The 20271-nt window shown below is 25.8% G+C and overlaps 1 protein-coding gene across 1 annotated transcript; it reads left to right on the forward strand.

The window, feature by feature from the left end:
* Nucleotides 1–10164: 10164 nt before the first annotated feature.
* On the forward strand, nt 10165–18311 carry LOC145842826 (spermatocyte protein spe-26-like). The gene is made up of 4 exons (XM_082950307.1): nt 10165–10264; nt 10556–10633; nt 10793–11667; nt 18261–18311. Exons 1-4 carry the CDS (start codon nt 10165–10167, stop codon nt 18309–18311), a joined length of 1104 nt encoding a protein of 367 aa, XP_082806433.1.
* Nucleotides 18312–20271: the final 1960 nt, after the last annotated feature.

Raw genomic sequence — 20271 nt, forward strand, 5'->3', positions numbered from 1 at the left:
TTGTTGTTGACCAAAATAGTTGCCGCTTTATTATCTTGAAGTTTATTATCCATATGGTTGACCTAGGCCACTTAACAGAAAGACACATAACCAAATAAACCCAAAAAAAAAAACACAAAAAGTTCAATGTTTTAAACAAAGATATATATAAATCCATATGATAACGCAAAATTTTAGCCACAAACTTATATTTATTTAAATTTGATGTAGAACGATCAATCATGAAACATTAAAATGCATTGACTAACAACAAAAATAAAAGTCCCAAGCCCTTTAAAAATAGACCGGCCAGATAAATGACCATATAACATATCGAAAAAGGACTCATCATTCATGATTATTAGAGGAAAAGCGCTGCTTTAAAAATTCAACTATGGACCGAGTTAAATCTCAAAATTGAATCAACGGTTGATGAAAATTTCCTTTAACTTTACCACCAAACATTTTAATCAAGTCAAACTTTTTTAACTTCAACCGAAATTCTTCAATTTTCTTGCAAGAAACTAATTCATTTGAAGTTAGTTCCATATTTGAACTCACCGATAGAAAAAAAAAAACAATTATGCCAAGCCTCATTAATGAAATGATGTTTGCATGTAATTTTTTTGATACTTACTCAATTAATGAAATTAGTTCTATAAGGTTCAAAAATTGATTGTATATTAATAGTAGTTTGACCGTTATTTAGTTTAAAAAAGCAATGAGGTCAAATTCAAGTCTCCTGTATGTAAAGGTTTAATATTAAGTTTTGTTAGTCTATAAAGGTAAGACGTATAATAAACACTACAGTGGTTGAGGATTAAACTGCTATATTTTCTTTTAACAGATTCTATATGATCAATATTTTATTTTTAAGTATAGAGTCAGGATTGGAATTAAAAAAAATTCATATTTAACTGAAAGAAAGCAGTTTGTTTATTTTGGAGGGCATGAATTATACTGGGAGGGTGTAGAAGTAGGAGTGCCACAGAGTTCTGTGTTGGGACCACTATTGTTTTTAGTATATATAAATGATCTACAAAACAACACCAGTTTAAAAGTATTAAATTTCGCAGACGATAAGTTATTATATATAACATTAAGAAAAGACAATTACAAAACAGACACTGCATACCTTAATTCGGAACTAGATAATATATCAAAATGGTTAAAGGATAATAGGCTTAAACTAAATACTGATAAAACAATATGCATTTTATTTCATTCGATTGAAACAGATTATTGGAAAAACGTTATTTTAAATATTAAGATAGATAACTCATTTATAAAAAAGGTAAATAGTTACAAGTAGTTTGGTATTACAATAGATAGTAATCTAAATTGGACTGATCATATGGAGAGTTTTTAAACTATATTACTAAAATCAATAGCTAACCTGTATAAAAAAAGATATTATTTAAGTGAAAATGCTTTGTTTTATATCTTTAATTCACCTTTAATGAGCCACGTAAGGTATGGTTTGCTATGCTGGGATAGGGCCAATAAAGGTAAAATTAATGAGATTAACAGACTTATAAACTAAGCAGTAAGATGCATCCATTTTAAAAATAAGAAATAAAATGTTAGCAAATTAAAAATAACAAAGAAAATATTAGATATTTAAAATATGTTCAAATATGACTTAGGAATTTATATGCACAAATTCAAAGATACAAACAGCAACGCCTCCCCCCTGCTTAGTATATAATTACGGATACGGATAGTATTGTGCACTGAGGGACAAAAGTTTGGATCAATAATATTAGGTTTTAACAATGTTTCATTCAAGAAAAATAAACCTAAATTTTTTGTACACATATAAATTCAACAAAACTTATCTTATTTAAAATAGATCTTTTGATATGAAACTTTTATTAAATATTTAGTATGATACTTTTACTAGAGTTTAAATTATTACAACTAACTGCGCTTGAAGCCTTAGTACAACAACCAGAATAAAACGTACATTTATTTTTGCTACAATATTTTGTTAAATTTCTATGTTAAAAAGCTGTATGCTAGAATTTAAGTAACTTGACTTACCAGACCCAGAGATCCTGGGTGTTAAACCGAAAGGGTTGTCCAGTGTTCTCAACTATTCTGTTTTGTTGAATCATGTACCTAATGTTCAAATTTCTGCTTTCAGCTTCTGCTTGTTTTTTTTCAGTTCAACTCTTAATCCTTTAAAATCTTCTATTTCTAATTTTGTACGGTCAACGTTAATGTATATGTTAATTTCTCTTACATGGTGGAACATTTCAAAGACTCAGTAATCTTTTTCTATTAGATTGAGTTCTCAGTATCAGAATAATTGGTCTTGTTTTATTGCTTTTATATTTACCCACACGGTACAAAGTATTTAGTTTAGTCTCAGTCAACTTGTTTGAACCTAAACTATCTTGAATTAAGTTGAGGTCTAAACTGATGGACTGTTACAACTTTCAGGAACATTTAAAGTTATTACATTTAAAGCTTTTTTTCTTTTAGTTTTCTTTCATTTTCAGCATTAATTTTTTCTGTTACTAGTGTCAATTTACTGTCGATGTTACTAACAATGTCGGGTCGTTTTGTAATTGAGTTATTTGATCTTTCTGCATTTACTTAGTATTTCTTTCCAAAATTCTCAAATTTGTTGGTAAAATATTTTTTAAATATTTTACCAAGCTACAACAATATAACCGTGACATTATCAATTTAACATAAAATTAACAAATAAAATTCTATTCATGCATTTTCATCAACACCTGCGTTTAAAAGTTCATTATTTCACCAATAGAAACTAGTCACGGGCAGAATGTTACCCGCTGTAGTATGCCGTCTTATATTGTATTAAAAGTAGTGATGTACCGGACCCGGATCCGGACTTTTTTTTTCAAATTAGAATCCGGCCGGAACCGGATCCGGACTTTTTTTTCAAAATAGAATCCGGCCGCAACCGGATCCGGACTTTTTTTTCAAATTAGAGTCCGGCCGGATCCGGATTTTTTTTTTTAAATTAGAATCCCGCCGGATCCGGACTTTTTTTTCAAATTAGAATCCGGCCGGATCCGGATTTCAGACAAAAATGGCAATATCCGGCCGGACCCGGATAGTGAGTCCGGTACACCACTAGTATAAACTAGCCTGAGTCAGAACGAGGTTTTTAAAAACTGAAAAAAAAGAAGTTTAATCTAATAATAAGTAGAACAGCTAGCCGCAAGGTTTACAAATTTAGGTGTTATTTACAATTAAAAATCTGAAATCAAGTTCTTGAACAAAATACACTAGAAAATTACAAAATATTGAAAACTAGATCAGCTCAAAATCATTCAAAATCTAAAAGAAAACTAGCCTGAGTTTTTATAAAAAACTAAACTAGCCTGAGGCAGTCCAAGATTTTCTAAAATTCTCAAAAACTTTCAAACTAGCCGGGTTGCCACTGTTTAAGTCAATAAAACTTGCTAGAGTGAGTATAAACAAGCGTGAGTCAGAATAAAGTTTTTAAAAACTGAAAAAAATTACTTTAATCTAATAATCACTAGAACAGCTAGCAAAGGTTGACAATTTGGTAGTAAAGTTGTGGACTGATTGTGGTACACTTAACTTATTAGTACTACCCATCATAATTAAATCCTACCTTATTTTATTAATATCTAACAAATACTTAATTCTAACTGAGATTACTTTTTATAATCAGACACGACAGTTTTGAGTGATGAATCTTTTATATAAAACACAACAAGTAATACTAGCATATACAAAATTATTAATTACTTTGGTAACACTTTAAAAACTGGAAGCTATTTAAATCTATGTCAAAAGACTTAAAACAATAAAATAAAAATCAAACAAAACTTTTAGTAAATAAGAAACTGTAAAATCTTTAATAAACTATTAAACTATAAACCTAGCTTAAATATTTAAACAATTAAACACCAGTTAAAATATTCACTTTTAAAACAAAACACTACTTACAATAAGCATTCACAAAAAAGTTCAAGATAATTTTTTGCTTCAAGCTGCACACCAAACTAACTAACTGCTTACATATAAACTGCCTGTCATGTTCTGATGTTTTGTTGCATCAGTATTTAGTTTGAAACATTTCGTCATATGATTCTCATTCGCTCGTACATTCAACCGTATTAACTCTAAACATTCTCTGAGCTCAACTTTAAACAATAAATAATGCAAGTATTTATTCTAGAATTTTCAATTTTACAACATATGTAAAGAGTTGCATCTCTGAAATGTTTATTTCATAGTTTAAATGTAAACAAATGTAAATTAGTCACGTGTACAAAATGAGCCAATCACGGTAGGTGTTTAATTTTAACTGACGAAAATGGCTCTTATTAATTTACACAGGGTTTGTTTTTGAAAAAATACTTTTCAGTATGCTCTTTTTTATTAACTAGATCCGGGTCCGGCCGAATCTCTGTTAGGACCCGCCCGAACCCGGAATTTTTTTTCAAAATAGAATCCGGCCGGATCCGGATATCAGACAAAAATGGCAATATCCGGCCGGACACGGACCCGGGTAGTGAGTCCGGTACATCACTAAATATAACACGATTACCCTACATTAGAAAGCATGAAAACAAAGCTTTTTTGCTGACTCGGAAATTTTTCAACCCAGACTTACCTTATGATTTAGATTTTGTATACTTTTTCGAATAAAAATTATTTTAACAAAATAAAAAAATTTTAACCATAATATTATATAAAATATATAATAAACTAATACCATTCTAGTAGATTTCAATTTTAGATTTTCTGCTTCATATTTAGATAATATTCTTGATACTTAGAATTATATGAGAGCTTCGCAATCTATTTACCCGAGCGTTACATTTTAAAACAAAGTTCATTCAGTATTCAGAAATATTGGTTTGTGGAATCCTGGTAACCGTTCATTTTAACATATACTTTCATATTTTTTATTTTTCAAATTCTACTTTTTTGTAAGGATTAATATAGCTATTGGCTTTTAATAATGACATCGAAAATCCTGTTAAAAGTAGTTAAATTGAATTATTTTATTAAAAAACATGAATATATTAATTAATCATCTAGCTTAAACAAAAGAATATTAATATTTCAGTTATTTTTTTAAAGTGTAAGAATTTTCTTAATCTAATCGAAATAGAAAAAATCTTATTTTCAAAAGTAAAGCTTATACATATAAAACATTTAATTTCTTTCTGTTATAAAAATACTTATTTGATATTATTTAAAAAAACCAATTTTGCTGGTAGATAGAAAAAAAAACTCTAGAATCCATTTAGGAGTGCCTGAATTATATGTGAATAAATTGTTCTGAAAATGAAAAAAACAATAATACATAGTTTTTAATGAAAACAAGTGTGGCTAAAACTTTTGTAGTTTTAAGTTTTTTATAGTTTTTATAAAGTTTTATATATAGATATTTTAGAAACTAAATAATTATTATTTTAATTCCGTCTCTTACTTAAAATATCTTAACTTTAATCAATTTCAATAAATAGTTTGTTTTTTAAAGTTAAGTTTTTTTTTTTACTCTATTAGTAAAAATGTTGTATACTTAAGTTTTATATTAAGATATTGTCTTTCTAAAGTTTATTAGATAAACAATTGTAATAATTAAAAAAAATTATCAAGCTAACTAAATGTATATTTTGAAATTATTGGAATTTTACTGTTTGTTGTAATGGAAAGTATTTATAGATACTTTAAATAAGTATTTTATTGTTGTAAACTATATTAATTTTTGTTTTTAATCTAAAAGTTTGTACATATTTTCTAGTCTGTGTTGTTAAAACTTAAGCATAAGAATGTTATAATGATGTCAAGTTATAAGGTAAGTAGCATAAAACAAACCTTTTGGTTAGGAATCTAATGAATATTAAAAGAAATTTTTTGGTGCGCATTAGTCTTTTTTATTTTAACTATTCTAGATAAGTATTTTGTCAAGTTAAGCTTAATAATCTTTGAAATTATGTTAGACAGTTTTTCATTAAGATTTTAGTATAAGACAAAAAGTTTTTACAACTATAAAATAAACAGGTACAAATATTTTTTCCCAGTTTTGGCAAGAAAATATATGTGCCTATAAGCCATGTGTTTCCATATAAAATATATAAAAAAACTTATAAAATTACTTAATCATTAATAATTTTTAATTTTCTCCAAAAAAGGTAAATTTATTTTAATTTTAATGTTTTTAAAATAGTTATCTTAATGACACAACTCAAAGAAAAAACTAACACATTCCAAATTTTATCAAGTTTTGTTTAGATAAGAATTTTTTTTAACTAATATGATGTATTATATTTAGAATTAGAAAATATTGTTTTAAACTATTTTCATGTTAACTTTAAAAGTAAAAACAATTATAAAATTATTTGAGTTAAGTAATTTTTTGATAAAAATATTATAATAAAATTTTTTAATGCTTGTAAATTTAATTTATTTAAAATATATATATATATATTAAGTAAAGCCTAGGATTGCCACACACTTAGAATACACAGGATAGTTTAGAAAAACTCAGGCTAACAAAATGTTAAAAATAGGCAAAACTTTATCTTTAAACTCACTTTAACTTGTTAATCCTTTTTTGTTTGCTTCTTAAAAAGTTTTTGACTTTAGTTTAGAATTTTAGCATACTTAGGATTGGTTAATAATAGTTTTAGTTTAGTTTTTGTGTCTAAACATTTTGTTTTGAATATTTTTAATCATTTTATAATTCTGATTAAATCAGGCTATAATCTTTAATCTCAGGCTAGTTTTTGAAATATTTTAAAAATTTTCTTATATTAATATTCTTTGAAAATAATGTTTTCTACTTATATGATCATTTTTAATAATATGTTTGAAGTTTTTACTCACATTTAATAATTATTGAGTTTTAAATTTTCTCATGCTAGTTTAATATAACTTCAATAGTTTTCGGTTATTTTGGGAGGATTTTATCTTCACAGGGATCTAACTGTGAAAGATTATTAAGTGATAAACTGGTTGTACTCATAAGACAAAAATGTCTTTATATATACTTATTTGTTTTGTATTGAATACAACTTTTTTTTGGTTCTAAAGTAGTTCTTATACAAATTAAACAAAGTTAAGTGATATTTTATAAGCAACAATCAAAATATTAACTCAATATTGGTTTCTTATGCACCATAGCAGAGTTGAAAATGTGGCGATAAATACGCGGTAGAAAACTACTGACGCATGAAGTTTAAGTTATACAAATTAAAATAATAAAAAAAAGAATTGTACATGTTTTAATTCTGAAAAAACTTTTAGTTATTTTTCTATTTTAGTCTACTAAAATATATTTTCTTTAATTTTAATTTTTTAGTTACATCATCCAATAAGATATTATTAAAAAGTCAGCCCTAAAAAAAAACTTTCTTGTAAGTTCACTTTTTCCGCACACTGAATAACTTGTTTTTCCCTAGATTATTATACAAAAATTTAAGATAATTCAAAATATTTTTGTTTAAGAAAATTATCATTTTTAGAACCATTAGTTGTGACATCAAGCGTGAATTTGGATTAAATGGCTATTTTTGTATTTTTTTTTTACCAAACTTTAAAACCTATTATTTTAAAGTTTTTTAATGCTATCTTGAAACTTTTTTTTCAAAGAACGATCTTTTGTCTGGTTTTCACAATAATTTCCATCAAATTGGGGTTTGACTTTTTTAGTTGGCCACTCTAAAAATTTTGAGTTTTTTTCTATTATTTTAATTTTACAAGGATTTCTCTGAAAACTTTTTTTTTCAAATTTTTTATAACATACTTGTTAAACTAAATTTAAACTTGTAATTAATTTTTTTTTTAAACTTTTCTGTACCATAAACCTAAATAAATTTTTCAGAAAAATTACAACGTTGCACGATTTTCAATTTTTAGGTTTACAGACTTGTATACAAAAAAAAAACCTTATAAGTTTTATTTCTAACTGACTTAATATATTAATATTATAGTTAAGTTTCATGATATAACTATATATTTTTCCCAATTAATTATTAATTTTAGAATATGACCCAAAATAAGATATGTGAGCTTAGCTAAGGTATGTGAGGAATTTCTTGCTCAAGTGCTAATAGTTAAGGTAAATCTTGTATAGGTCATATATTCTAAAAACAATAATTAACTGAGAAAAAAGTATAATTACATCATGAAACTTAACTACACAAGTTTGTTAAAGATAAAACTCCGTGCAAAATTCAAATTTTTCTGAAAAATTTATTTAGACTTATGTATAAAAAAAAAATAAAAGTAATTACAAGTTTAAACTTAGTTTAATGAGTATGTTATAAACAGAATTTTGAAAAATAAAAAAGTTTTCAGTGAAATCCTTGTAAAATTAAAATAATAGAAAAAAACTCAAAATTTTTAGAGGGGCCAACTAAAAAAATCAAACTCCAATTCGATGGAAATTTTTGTGAAAAGTAGGCAAAATAGCGTTCTTTAGAAAAAAAGTTCCAAGTTAGCATAATAGAATTTGAAAATAATTAGTTTTAAAGTTTGGTTAAAAAGAAATATTACAAAAAAAAAGTCATTCAAGCCAAGTTTAAGCTCGTGTTGTGATATTTAACTTTGAATTGCTTAGTACTTAAATTTTAGATAATAACTGAATGTCGTTTAAATATAGTTTTTTTTTTGTTTTCGTTATAAATATGCTTATTATACTAAAATACTTTAATCTAATAATTTTTGAACTCCTTAGTAGATCTTAACTAGATAAGATAACTACTAAACTTATGTCTTAAATGTTTTAGTTTTCACGTTTTATTTATTTTACGCTTTTTTTTAGATGACAGTTAAGATACTGGTAACTGAATCGTAATATATAGTTTAAGTATTCAAGATAATCTAAATACAGTAGACTACCGCTTTAGTACGCACTTTTTTTGGTACGCACCCCGCCTTAAGTACGCACTTATCCAGAAAGTCATAAAGCTGAGACTCTAACTCAGGGTACTTAGCAGAAAAAAATCTTGGCTTTTTCTTTGCTCAGTCATGTCAGCAGATCGTCTTTTAATCTCATCTCGGTTCTGCCAAATTTTTCTAATTGCATCTTCACTAACATCAAAGCTTCTTCCAAGATAATGCTTACTAGGTGTATTTTTCCTTTCAAGCTGTTTAATGATCTCCAATCTTTCTAACTCAGTTAATCGTTTTTTAGCAGCTGACATAACTCAATGCTATTGAAATTATCTGAAAAGTATTTAATATCATTTTAGATATTTAATTAATTTTTTTAAATTAAAAATCAAATTAAAGAACTAGTTTTGAAAAATCTATCTACTGGACAAATACAGCATTTAAAAGATTTAGTGTCATTGTGAGTTGCTTGATGTTGAACTAATGAACATTGTAGAGCAAATTTTAATAACTATGTTAACAAAACTAGAAAAATAAAAGTTTTAAAAACACAATTCAATCTACATTTTTAACTGTGCCGTTGTATGTACAATTTATTTATCAAAATAAAGGATGTTATATTAGAACTTCTAAGAAATTCCAGTTTTTTTGCCTAAATTTTCAGTCATCAAGTTTTTCCAGATTATTTTATGTTTCCAGGTAGAAAGGCCAACCTGCTGAGTTAGCCTGAGACTTTCACAACTTTTAAACTAGGGTGAGTAATCCTGAGTAGTCTAAATTGCCTGAGATTGTAACAGTCGTGTTATTAAGTGTTAATAAACTAAATATTTATATAGTCGTTGCAGAAAAGTGAAAGGAATAATGATATTTGTGCTGTAATGCTATAAAATAAATAAATCAAGATGACAAAGTTAATAATAACCTACAAATACAACATAGTTAAGTCATAATTTAATTTAAATGTACACGCATTGATGTTTTGAAAATGTTTGGTATACACAATGTAGTTTGGTACTTTCCCTCTAACAAAACAAAATATGTGGCTAGTTGTAAGAGAAAACAAACAACTGAATTTCATATTATACTATGTCGTCAAAAAATACGCACTACCCGTGCTAAGTACGCAATTTTTGGTCGGGTTCAATTTGCGTACTTAAGCGGTAGTCTACTGTATTCATTTAGTTGTCTAATACAGCTAATATTCGTTAATTTTAGATTACTACTTTAAAGTAAAATATGCAAAATAATAATTTATCACGTAATAAAGTTTCACCAATTGAAAATGTACCTTATAAAAGTGACATACAGAAAACAAAGACTGGTACTATGAATCAAAATGGATCAACTTGTACAACTACTACTAGTCCGGATTATGTCAAATCATGCAGAGAGAATGTCATAGCTCGCTTTGTCACTGATAAAATAGGTTAGAATTATAGTAAAATATTATTTGTGATATTCTTATCTAAAATGTTAAGGTAAAATATTTAAACATACTTTCTACATTTTTAATGTTATTTAAACTCACGTCTTGCAAAATCAAACTGACTTGTTTTATCTTATTTGGTTAAAGTTTATTTTGGTAATTTTAACTAAAAAATTTTATTTATAATTTCTAAAAATAATATTATAAACAAATCTGTTAGCTTAATTTACTTATAATTTTTAATTACAAATCATGAGGTTGTCTTTATTACCAATACTTTAAATTTTACAGAAAACCTGATTTTGGACGATAACACACTTATACGATCAATGAAAGCTAACAGTATTTTATTGGACGAAGTTGAGGAAGGTAAAATATGCAAGTTTATAAAAGCAAGGTTAAAAGTAAACAGTTGTGTTGTTTGTAACTGCTCATTCGGTATTTTTAAGCTCAAAACTTCGCGTGAGGAATTGACGCGCTTTATTGAGCGATGTTTTGCAATTTTTGCTGAGGTTAATGATTTTTCAGAACTGGACTTTGTCTCACTTGTAAAAATACTTTCAAGCAGTGGTTTAAACATTGACTCAGAACTGCAAGTATTCAATGCAGCAGATAGCTGGTTGTGTCATGATATAACTAAACGAAGCAAGTATGCAAAAGAACTTTTGTTGACGGTTAGACTTCCGCTTTTATCAGTTCCTGCATTAGAACAAATTTTAGAAAAAGTGTCATCTTTCAGCATTGATGATGAGTGTGTTAGCATTATGAAAACAATTCTTATGAACAAAAAACTGTTAAACTCAACAAGTTGCAACATTGAACGTAGGTACTGCAACCAAACAAATTTTCACGTATTAGTTTGTGGAGGTATAAAATTTACCGCGAAAAAATCTGTCACTGATGTAAAATACTTTGATGCAAACAACTTTTGTAAAGCAAAATTCTTACCGCAAATGGAAACCGCTCGAAGAGGTTGCAAAGTGGTTTGTAACAAAGGTGAAGTTTACGTGTTTGGTGGTTTGGATAATAACTTTGATTGTGTAAGGTCAATTGAAAAGTTTTCACTTTCTACTAAAACTTGGAAAAATATATCCTGCATGCCTGATGATTCTGTGTATTATTCTACTTTGTCTTTTATGGACGTTATTTATATTATGGGCGGTCAAATCGAAGGGCGATTCACATCTAGTTGTTTCGGGTTTTGTACAAAAAGTCATAAGTTAAACAAAATATCGAGTATGAACGAAGCAAAAATCACAGCAGCTTCTTCTGTATTCGAAGGAAGGATCGTCTTGTCCGGTGGATTAAATAGAAATGGTGGAATTCATAATGAAGCATTAAACACTGTTGAAGCGTATGACAGTGCAGCTGATACATGGTCTAAAATGCCAGACATGACAGAAGTTAGATACAGTCACAAATCAGTTGCGGTAAAAAACAAACTATTTTTAGTTGGTGGATATGGGTTTAATACAAATAACTGTGAAGTGTTCGATTCTATTACAAATAAGTTTACTTTCTTAAAACTTTCTCAGTTTCGTACTTTAAGACGTTTATGTAACATTAAAGAAGCGATTGCAATTGGTAGCAAGCTGTTTATTTTTCGAGATTTTCGTAAGATGATAGTTTACGACTTTGATAAAGAAAAATGGTCACAAAAACCCTGTGGAGCAACAAAAAATTTAGCAGAGTATTCTTGTGCTAAAATACCTGTAAATTTATAACAAGAATTGATAGAACTCAGGAAGAAACTAAGATTTTTTTTTATTTTACAATATCTATGGGTCGATGTCAGAAAAGCAAAGCGTCACTTTAACAAGAAGTGATACTTTAGCACGGAATTAAACTTTAATACGTAATGTCACTTTAGCACGATGTTACTTTAGCACGGAATGATATTTCAGCACCGCATAGTGTTAGATATTTTGAAATAATTCATTTACTTGATGTTTAATTACTTAGTAATTATTAAAAAATAATAAAATGAAAAGCAAAAATTACTTCTAAAAAGTATCGCTTTAAAAAATTATAAACAAAGTTTTTAATAATAGCACTTTAAATTAAGTTGTTTCTTGTAGTTTTAAAAAGATAAAAAAGCTAAAATGGGTAAAAAAATGTTAAAACAAATTATAAACCCGTTTTTTTAATCTGTTTATATTTTTTTTATTACATAGATAATTATAAGTAAAAAAGTTACGAGACTCGTGCATGTAGAAATAGGAGGAGCTTAATATATTTATGTGTTTATAATATTTAAAGCTATACGTATTTTTAAAATGAAATAAAAAAAAAATTAGTAGGTTATGAAATTATCAGAGTTTGTAAAAACAAAGGTTAACTAATTATCAATATTTACTAACCTTGAGTATTTACTTATTTCAATGTATATCGCCTTATGTTTTAATATTATTATTAAAGTTTAACCTTTTTAAAATCGATTTAATGTATATTGCTAGGTTTAAAAAAAAATTGTGTCGAAAATATAAAGTCAAAGTACCAAAATATTTAAAAATAAAAGAAGTTAACAAAGTGTGTAATTTCACTTTATTTTAATTTTAGTTAAAACTTAAACTTGTAAAATTTAGCTTTTTAACTTTTAGTTTACATGTTGCACAGTTCTTTTGTAGATTTTTAAACATAATAGTACAAATGTTGCTTAAGCATAGAAAAGACATTGCAAAATAAATTCTGTACTAAATAGATGCCGTGCTAAAGTGTCACTCCGTGTTAAAGTGACATTCTGTGCTAAAGTGTCACTCCGTGCTAAACCGTCACACTGTGCTAAAGTGTCACTCCGTGCTTTTCTGACCCTTTCCCATATCTATAATTTGAGTATATAGCTTAAAAGTATAAACTAAAGTAAAGAATTCTTAAAAACTTTCTTTAGCAACATTATAATAAAATTTTACTTCAAGACTTCTAAAAATAAAAATAATTTGATATATTTTATGTTTTAGCATTTAAATCTCAACAAATAACTTTTTTGTAAAATTTATCAGAAAGTAAAAAAAATCTCTTAATTTGTTTTATATAAAAAATTTATTTCTCTTTTTACAAAAGCTGTCTTATTGTGATGATGTTATTTGAATTTATTTTCTACAACATTAAACGCATCTATTCGAACAAAATTTGTTTTTTTTTTTTACTAACTGCTTTTTATAAAAAAGGTAAACTTCTAAAGTCTGTTTTACAGTATAAAGTAACTTTCACAAAGAACATTCTTAAAAATACTTAAAAATAAATTAGTAAAACACATTAGTTTACAAGGTAAGCTTGTTTATAAACTTATTAAACTTTTAAAAGTTTTTGTTTAGTCTATTTAGTATTAATACTGTTTTATATGTTTAAAGATAAGTTTGTGGAACTTAAATACTTTAGGTCAACCATAATTACATATCTTTTCATTTTTGTAAATAACTTTGCAGCAAACAAATAGTTATAAAGTTAAGACAAATTATTAATAACAAATTGAGTTTATTGTAAATTTATAGTAGAATACACAACAAAAAAATATTATAAATTAAAAGTTGGCAAGGCACCACCTGCAAAAACAACTGCGTTGAATTATAAATACTAAAAAAAATCAATACTTTTAACCTATTTCATAATGGACATTTTTTTCTAGCCAAAGTGTATCTATAAACTAGCCTGAGTCAGAACGAGGTTTTTAAAAACTGAAAAAAAAAGAAGTTTAATCTAATAATAAGTAGAACAGCTGGCTACAAGGTTTACAAATTTAGGTGTTATTTACAATTAAAAATCTGAAATCAAGTTCTTGAACAAAATACACTAGAAAATTATAAAATATTAAAAACTGGATCAGCTAAAACTCATTCAAAATCTAAAAAAACTAGCCTGAGCTTTTATCAAATACTAAACTAGCCTGAGGCAGTCCAAGATTTTCTAAAATTCCCAAAAACTTTCAAACTAGCCGGGTTGCCACTGTTTAAGTCAATAAAACTTGCTAGAGTGAATATAAACAAGCGTGAGTCAGAATAAAGTTTTTAAAAACTGAAAAAAAATACTTTAATCTAATAATCAGTAGAACAGCTAGCAAAGGTTGACAATTTGGTAGTAAAGTTGTGAACTGATCGTGGTACACTTAACTTATTAATACTACTCATCATAATTAAATCCTACCTTATTTAATTAATATCTAACAAATACTAAATTCTAACTGAGATTACTTTTTATAATCAGACACGACAGTTTTGAGTGATGAATCTTTTGTATAAAACACAACAAGAAATACTAGCATATACAAAATTATTAATTACTTTGGTAACTTTTAAAAACTGGAAGCTATTTAAATCTATATCAAAAGACTTAAAACAATGAACTAAAATTAAATAAAACTTTTAGTAAACAAGAAACTGTAAAATCTTTAATAAACTATTAAACTATAAACCTGGCTTAAATATTTAAACAACTAAACACCAGTTGAAATATTCACTTTTAAAACAAAACACTACTTACATTAAGCATTCACAAAAAAGTTCAAGATATTTTTTTGCTTCAAGCTGTACACCAAACTAACTAACTGCTTACATATAAACTGTCTGTCATGTTCTGATGTTTTGTTGCATCAGTATTTAGTTTGAAAAATTTCGTCATGTGATTCTCATTCGCTCGTACATTCAACCGTATTAACTCTAAATATTCTCTGAGCTCAACTTTAAACAATAAATAATGCAAGTATTCATTCCAAAGTTTTCAATTTTACAACATATGTAAAGAGTTGCATTTCTGAATTGTTTATTTCATAGTTTAAATGTAAACAAATGTAAATTAGTCACGTGTACAAAATGAGCCAATCACGTCAGGTGTTTAATTTTAACTGACGAAAATGACTCTTATTTATTTACACAGGGTTTGTTTTTGAAAAAATATTTTTCAGTATGCTCTTTTTTACTAACTAGATCCGGGTCCGACCAAATCTCTGTTAGGACAGAGATCCGGCCGGACCCGGATCCGGACTTTTTTTTCAAATTAGATTCAGGCCGGAACCGGATCCGGACTTTTTTTTCAAAATAGAATCCGGCCGGAACCGGATTCGGACTTTTTAATCAAATTAGAGTCCGGCCGGATCCGGATATCAGACAAAAATGGCAATATCCGGCCGGACCCGGACCCGGATAGTGAGTCCGGTACATCACTAGTTAAAAGTTAATTTAAGATCAATAAATTATTTAGAACATGATCATACGTTTCTGGTACTAATGGAACTTCCGGTTTCGGTTTCGGTTTGATACTTAATAAATGTATATATATTCGTAATTCGATATTTATTTTATAAGCTTTTTCAAAAGAGTATTTATTAATTAAATTAATTTATCAAATTTATTTAAGTATCAAACAGAAATGAATATTGTATCAGATAAGTGTTTCATAATAAAATTTTACCTTAAAAAAATTTAAATTTTTATCATTATATCTTTAATTTTTTACTAAAAGATATGGTTAAAGGTTACTTTTATAGATATCTTAGTTTATATCATAGATAACGTATACATTTATTATTTTTACATATCTAATTAGAACAATTTAAACATTTTTTTTTAATGAAAAAAGTTCTTATCTAATACCACTTTAACTTGACGAAGTGTGAGTAGAATAACACATTATTTATACTTCAAGTCATTTAGAAAATCTATATCATTACTACCGTTTATCTAGAGGTGGTATCTTGGATCAAAAAAGGAACGACAGGATAAAAGACAAGATCGAACGAGAAAAAAGATTAGATAAATCTAAGAAGATTTTAAATTTCAACATTAATCAGCAGGTTGAAAAAAACGTAAAGAAAAAAGAAGGTAAAAATTTCTTAATATTATCAGTAAAATTTGCGTACCAACTGCTAGTAAAGTTTTAAAAAAGTTATAAAGAAGTCGTTTTGTTTATATTTATTTACTTAAAATAATTAAAAAGTTAAATTTATTAGTTAATTTACTACAGTGTTTAGTTTTCGTCATATATTCTAATAGTTCTAATGAATATAACGTTATGCATACAAGCTAAGATTAAAGAAACTAAAATGTCTTTTTTTCAATTAACAAATAACAATATATATTACTTTAAAGCAGCCTTTTTTACTAAATATCCTTAAATTTTTTTGTGACTAATAAAATAATTGTCAGTCTTAATAACATATAACTTTTTGTTAGTTTTTGCTTCATAAAAGTTATAAATAAATCATGTCTTCTAATATGCACTTTAAATTTTGTATAATCTATGTTTAATATTCAAATTTAAAACACCATGAAAGTCAATCTAATTCACTGACTAAAACTAAAAACTTATAACTTTACAGATACAAACCCTTAAAGTGTGACAAATGACAACACAAAAACAATTTAGATTGCTTATTAAAACTAAACGAGGAGCCATGATCGTTTTATAATAAATCTTTCGGGAAAAAATTGACTAAACTAAAATATAAAAAATGAATTTAGAACTCTTTAAATAGTGTAATGTTCCTATACTTTTAAAACGTTTTATGTTATAGCTGAGAATAATTTAAATTTTTATTTAGTTTAAACACACACAACGATTAAAGTTAAAATGTCATTACAAAAACAAGTTTAGTTTTTTTCAGTTATAAGGTGTTCAATATCTAGAATTAAAGGAAAAAAAAAGTTTCACTATGTTAAAACACATTGGTTAATACTAAAATGTCATTATAACAACCGTACATATATTTAAGTTGTCTTAACTTGAATTTTCGAATTCTAAAATGTCTTAATTCAATTAAAAGAAATTGAAAATTGGGAATATGGGATATCAAAACATTAAAATATTTTCATTTGTACCACTTATTTAACACAAAAGTTTGAGACACAAAACGTTCATAACTAATTTATTTATGTACAATTTAATTTAGTGAAATGTGTTTCGGCTTAACCATATCAACTAAAGTTGTTAGTAAAAATTAAATATAAGTAAACTACAGTTGAATTAAGCTATAAAAACATGTTTGTTTATTATTAAACAAGATTAAAGTTAACAATCAGTTACAGTAATTAACGGTTTTAGTTAAGCTTAAATAAAAAATTTTTTTTAATAAACCTTTTTAATTTTTTTGACTGATCATTTACTTTTCAAAAAATACCCTATTCCTTCTTAAAAGAATTTTTAAAAATAAATTATGAAAAACATCTTAAAAATATTAAATGTAATTTAATGTGTTTGATTAATTATTAATTTGAACTGATTAAATTTTAACAAAATTATTCTGGAAGTAGCTTGTTTTCCATTCAGTTGTAGCTAAGAGAGGTAAAAGTAACTGCTTAGATTAGAATGTGAAACTATATAACATTTTTAAAATCAGTCATAGTTTATGTTTCTAAACAAGTTTTTATGACTAGTTTGAACACTAATATTATCAGTGTGTAGATATGTTAAGACAAGGTTAGTGATCACTGATCAGTAACACTATTTTTAATAGCTATATTTCATTAATTTAATTTCTAAAAGTTTTGATTTTTAATTTTATAACTTTTCCCAAATTTAGAATTTAAAAAGTTAAATATTTAAGTACAAATAAATCGTTTTTTTTAACGTTACGTTTTTTAATTTTTTTTGTATCTTTTTATATAAAATTGATAGAAAAAACTATGAAGCTTAATATTGGTGCTTAGTTTTGTCTTCTTTTTATTTAGTTTTTGATTTATATGTGTTTTAATCAATAAGTTTCACGATGCTACCTCCTAACAAAGTCAAGAAAGCTGTTACTTAAAAAATTAATTTAAAAATAATATACAATAACTTGTTTAAAACTAAAACATTTTAAACTTTTCAATGTTCAAGACAAAAAAATCTAACAACTTAATTTATTTAAAACCTAGAGATCTCCGTACCTAGCTTATAAAACTACTGATTTTCTTTTAAGCATTTTATTTCACAATTAACAAAAAAATTGAAGTTAAAACTTTTAGACTTTATTTACTTCTACTTATATTCCATAAGTTATCTTAATCTGAAGTTAATTATCATACAGGTGTTCAGTAATAGATCTATTATGAATGCAAGAAGCAGGAAGCGCAACTGATGAGGAAACTGTATCGGGTCAACAGGAAAGAACCAACAAGAAATCTATCAGCTGAAAAATCTGCGAAAAATCAGTCATATCTGCTCCGAGAAATAGTTATCGAGCATCTGGAAGTTTATACTAATAGTATTTATGCTAAAAAAAAGGTAAGGCTAAAAAAATATGCATTGTATCAAAACTTTAGACAGACTTCTTAAAACGCTTTGTTTTATTTTTAATTCCTTGTTGGTAGTTGTATGAAATTAAGTTGAAAAATTTAAAATAAACTAATTGATGAATTTTAGAAAGCAAAAGTTGTTTAGTTGTTTTTTGTTAATCTTACACTTTGCAAAAATAAAAATATATAGATTTATTATGAAATATTAACTGAAAGTAAAAAGCAATTAATTTTTTTAGTTTTGTCAAAAACGAATTCTAGAAACTTATATCTTTTAGGTCATACTCTTTTGTTTACTACTCTTAGAAAATGTTTTTTTTTTTTCAGAAATTATTGGTTTGGAGAATAGTATATTATCAAAAATAAACATTTTAGAAATCTTGTAAGTACATATATAATTATTTATTTTCTAGTTATCAAATAAATTGAAAAAAGCCTAAAAACCTTTAGATTTACTTTTCCAATAACAACTATAAACACAATATAAACTAGTATACTTTTCAGCCAATATTAAAAATTAAAATTTTCTAAAGGAGAAAATTTAATTAACTACTTAAATACTAATATTATATACTTTTGAAACAAACTATAAAAACTTTAAAAAATCATAAACAGATGGATGAACAATGTTTTGTTAAAATCAATGATCTCTTTAACTTTCCCACCTAATTTAAAATTGAAAAAATAGAAAAACTAGTAAAGATGAAATAATAAGTGTAAGTTGTTTTTTAACAAAGTATTTAAGCGTTTTTTGTATAGAATACAAAAGTGTTCTTTTGATAGTGAATTGTTACTAACATTTTACATGATAGAGCTTTAATAAGTATTTTACAAAATTTAGTTTATTGTTTTTTGAAATTTATGATTAAAAACTACTACTTAAGCTATTGTACAATTTTAATGGTTGTTCATATATTAAGTAGATTTTAAATGTTTAGACTTTAGATAAATTTAGAGAATGACTTATAAAGCTTATAATGTTTAGAAAGAATAAGCACTGCCCTTAATCATTAAGATGTTTACTTTTAAATTACAAAGGAATATTTTTAATTTTCCGTAAACATATCAACTACATTTTTCAAAAAAGCAAAAGTAAAAATATTAAATTAAAGTGTAAACAAAAGTAAAACTAAAAACGTTGCAGATAGTTAAATCTGTTGAAGACACATTTGAATTAAAAAACGAGAAACAATTCGTATGAAAAAAGCCTCCTTAACCTCCAAGAACCACAGTGCAAGATCAATTTATGGGAGTGATAATGATACTTCTATTTTTTATTATTTTTATTCTAGTGATGAGGAATTATGGGGAACTTTTTAGTTTTCAGCTTTTTTTGCATAAATTTAACTTAACATTATTAATTGTAAATTTTAGTCTTCAGCTTTCTTTGTTTAATTCATGTTAAAAAAATGTAACTTTAATTTTGTTTTATTATTACCTTACGGTTTGTTTAAACTTTATAATTAAACTATTCCACCTATAGATTTGACAAGTGTAAAATAGCAATTAATAATGATACATTAGTTATAAACACTTTTGCAAACACTATTTATACAATTTATAAATTAATAAAAAGAATCCTTATAACGAATCATATTTGAGCTTGTTGCTTTTGTTGTTGAAGTTGTGTTATTTATCTTTAGAACTGTTTAGAATTAAGTATTTAACATTCCTCCACATTGGTAATAGTTTCAATTTTTACATCTAGTATGTTTCTTTCTTATATTTTATTACTTTTATTACTATGAACTTTTATTATTACTATTTTTTTATTTTTTAACTTTTATTTTAAATTAGTGCTTG

This window comes from Thalia democratica, chromosome 8, assembly GCF_965202585.1.
Source record: "Thalia democratica chromosome 8, ktThaDemo2.hap1.1, whole genome shotgun sequence".
Classification (NCBI taxonomy): Eukaryota; Metazoa; Chordata; class Thaliacea; order Salpida; family Salpidae; genus Thalia; species Thalia democratica.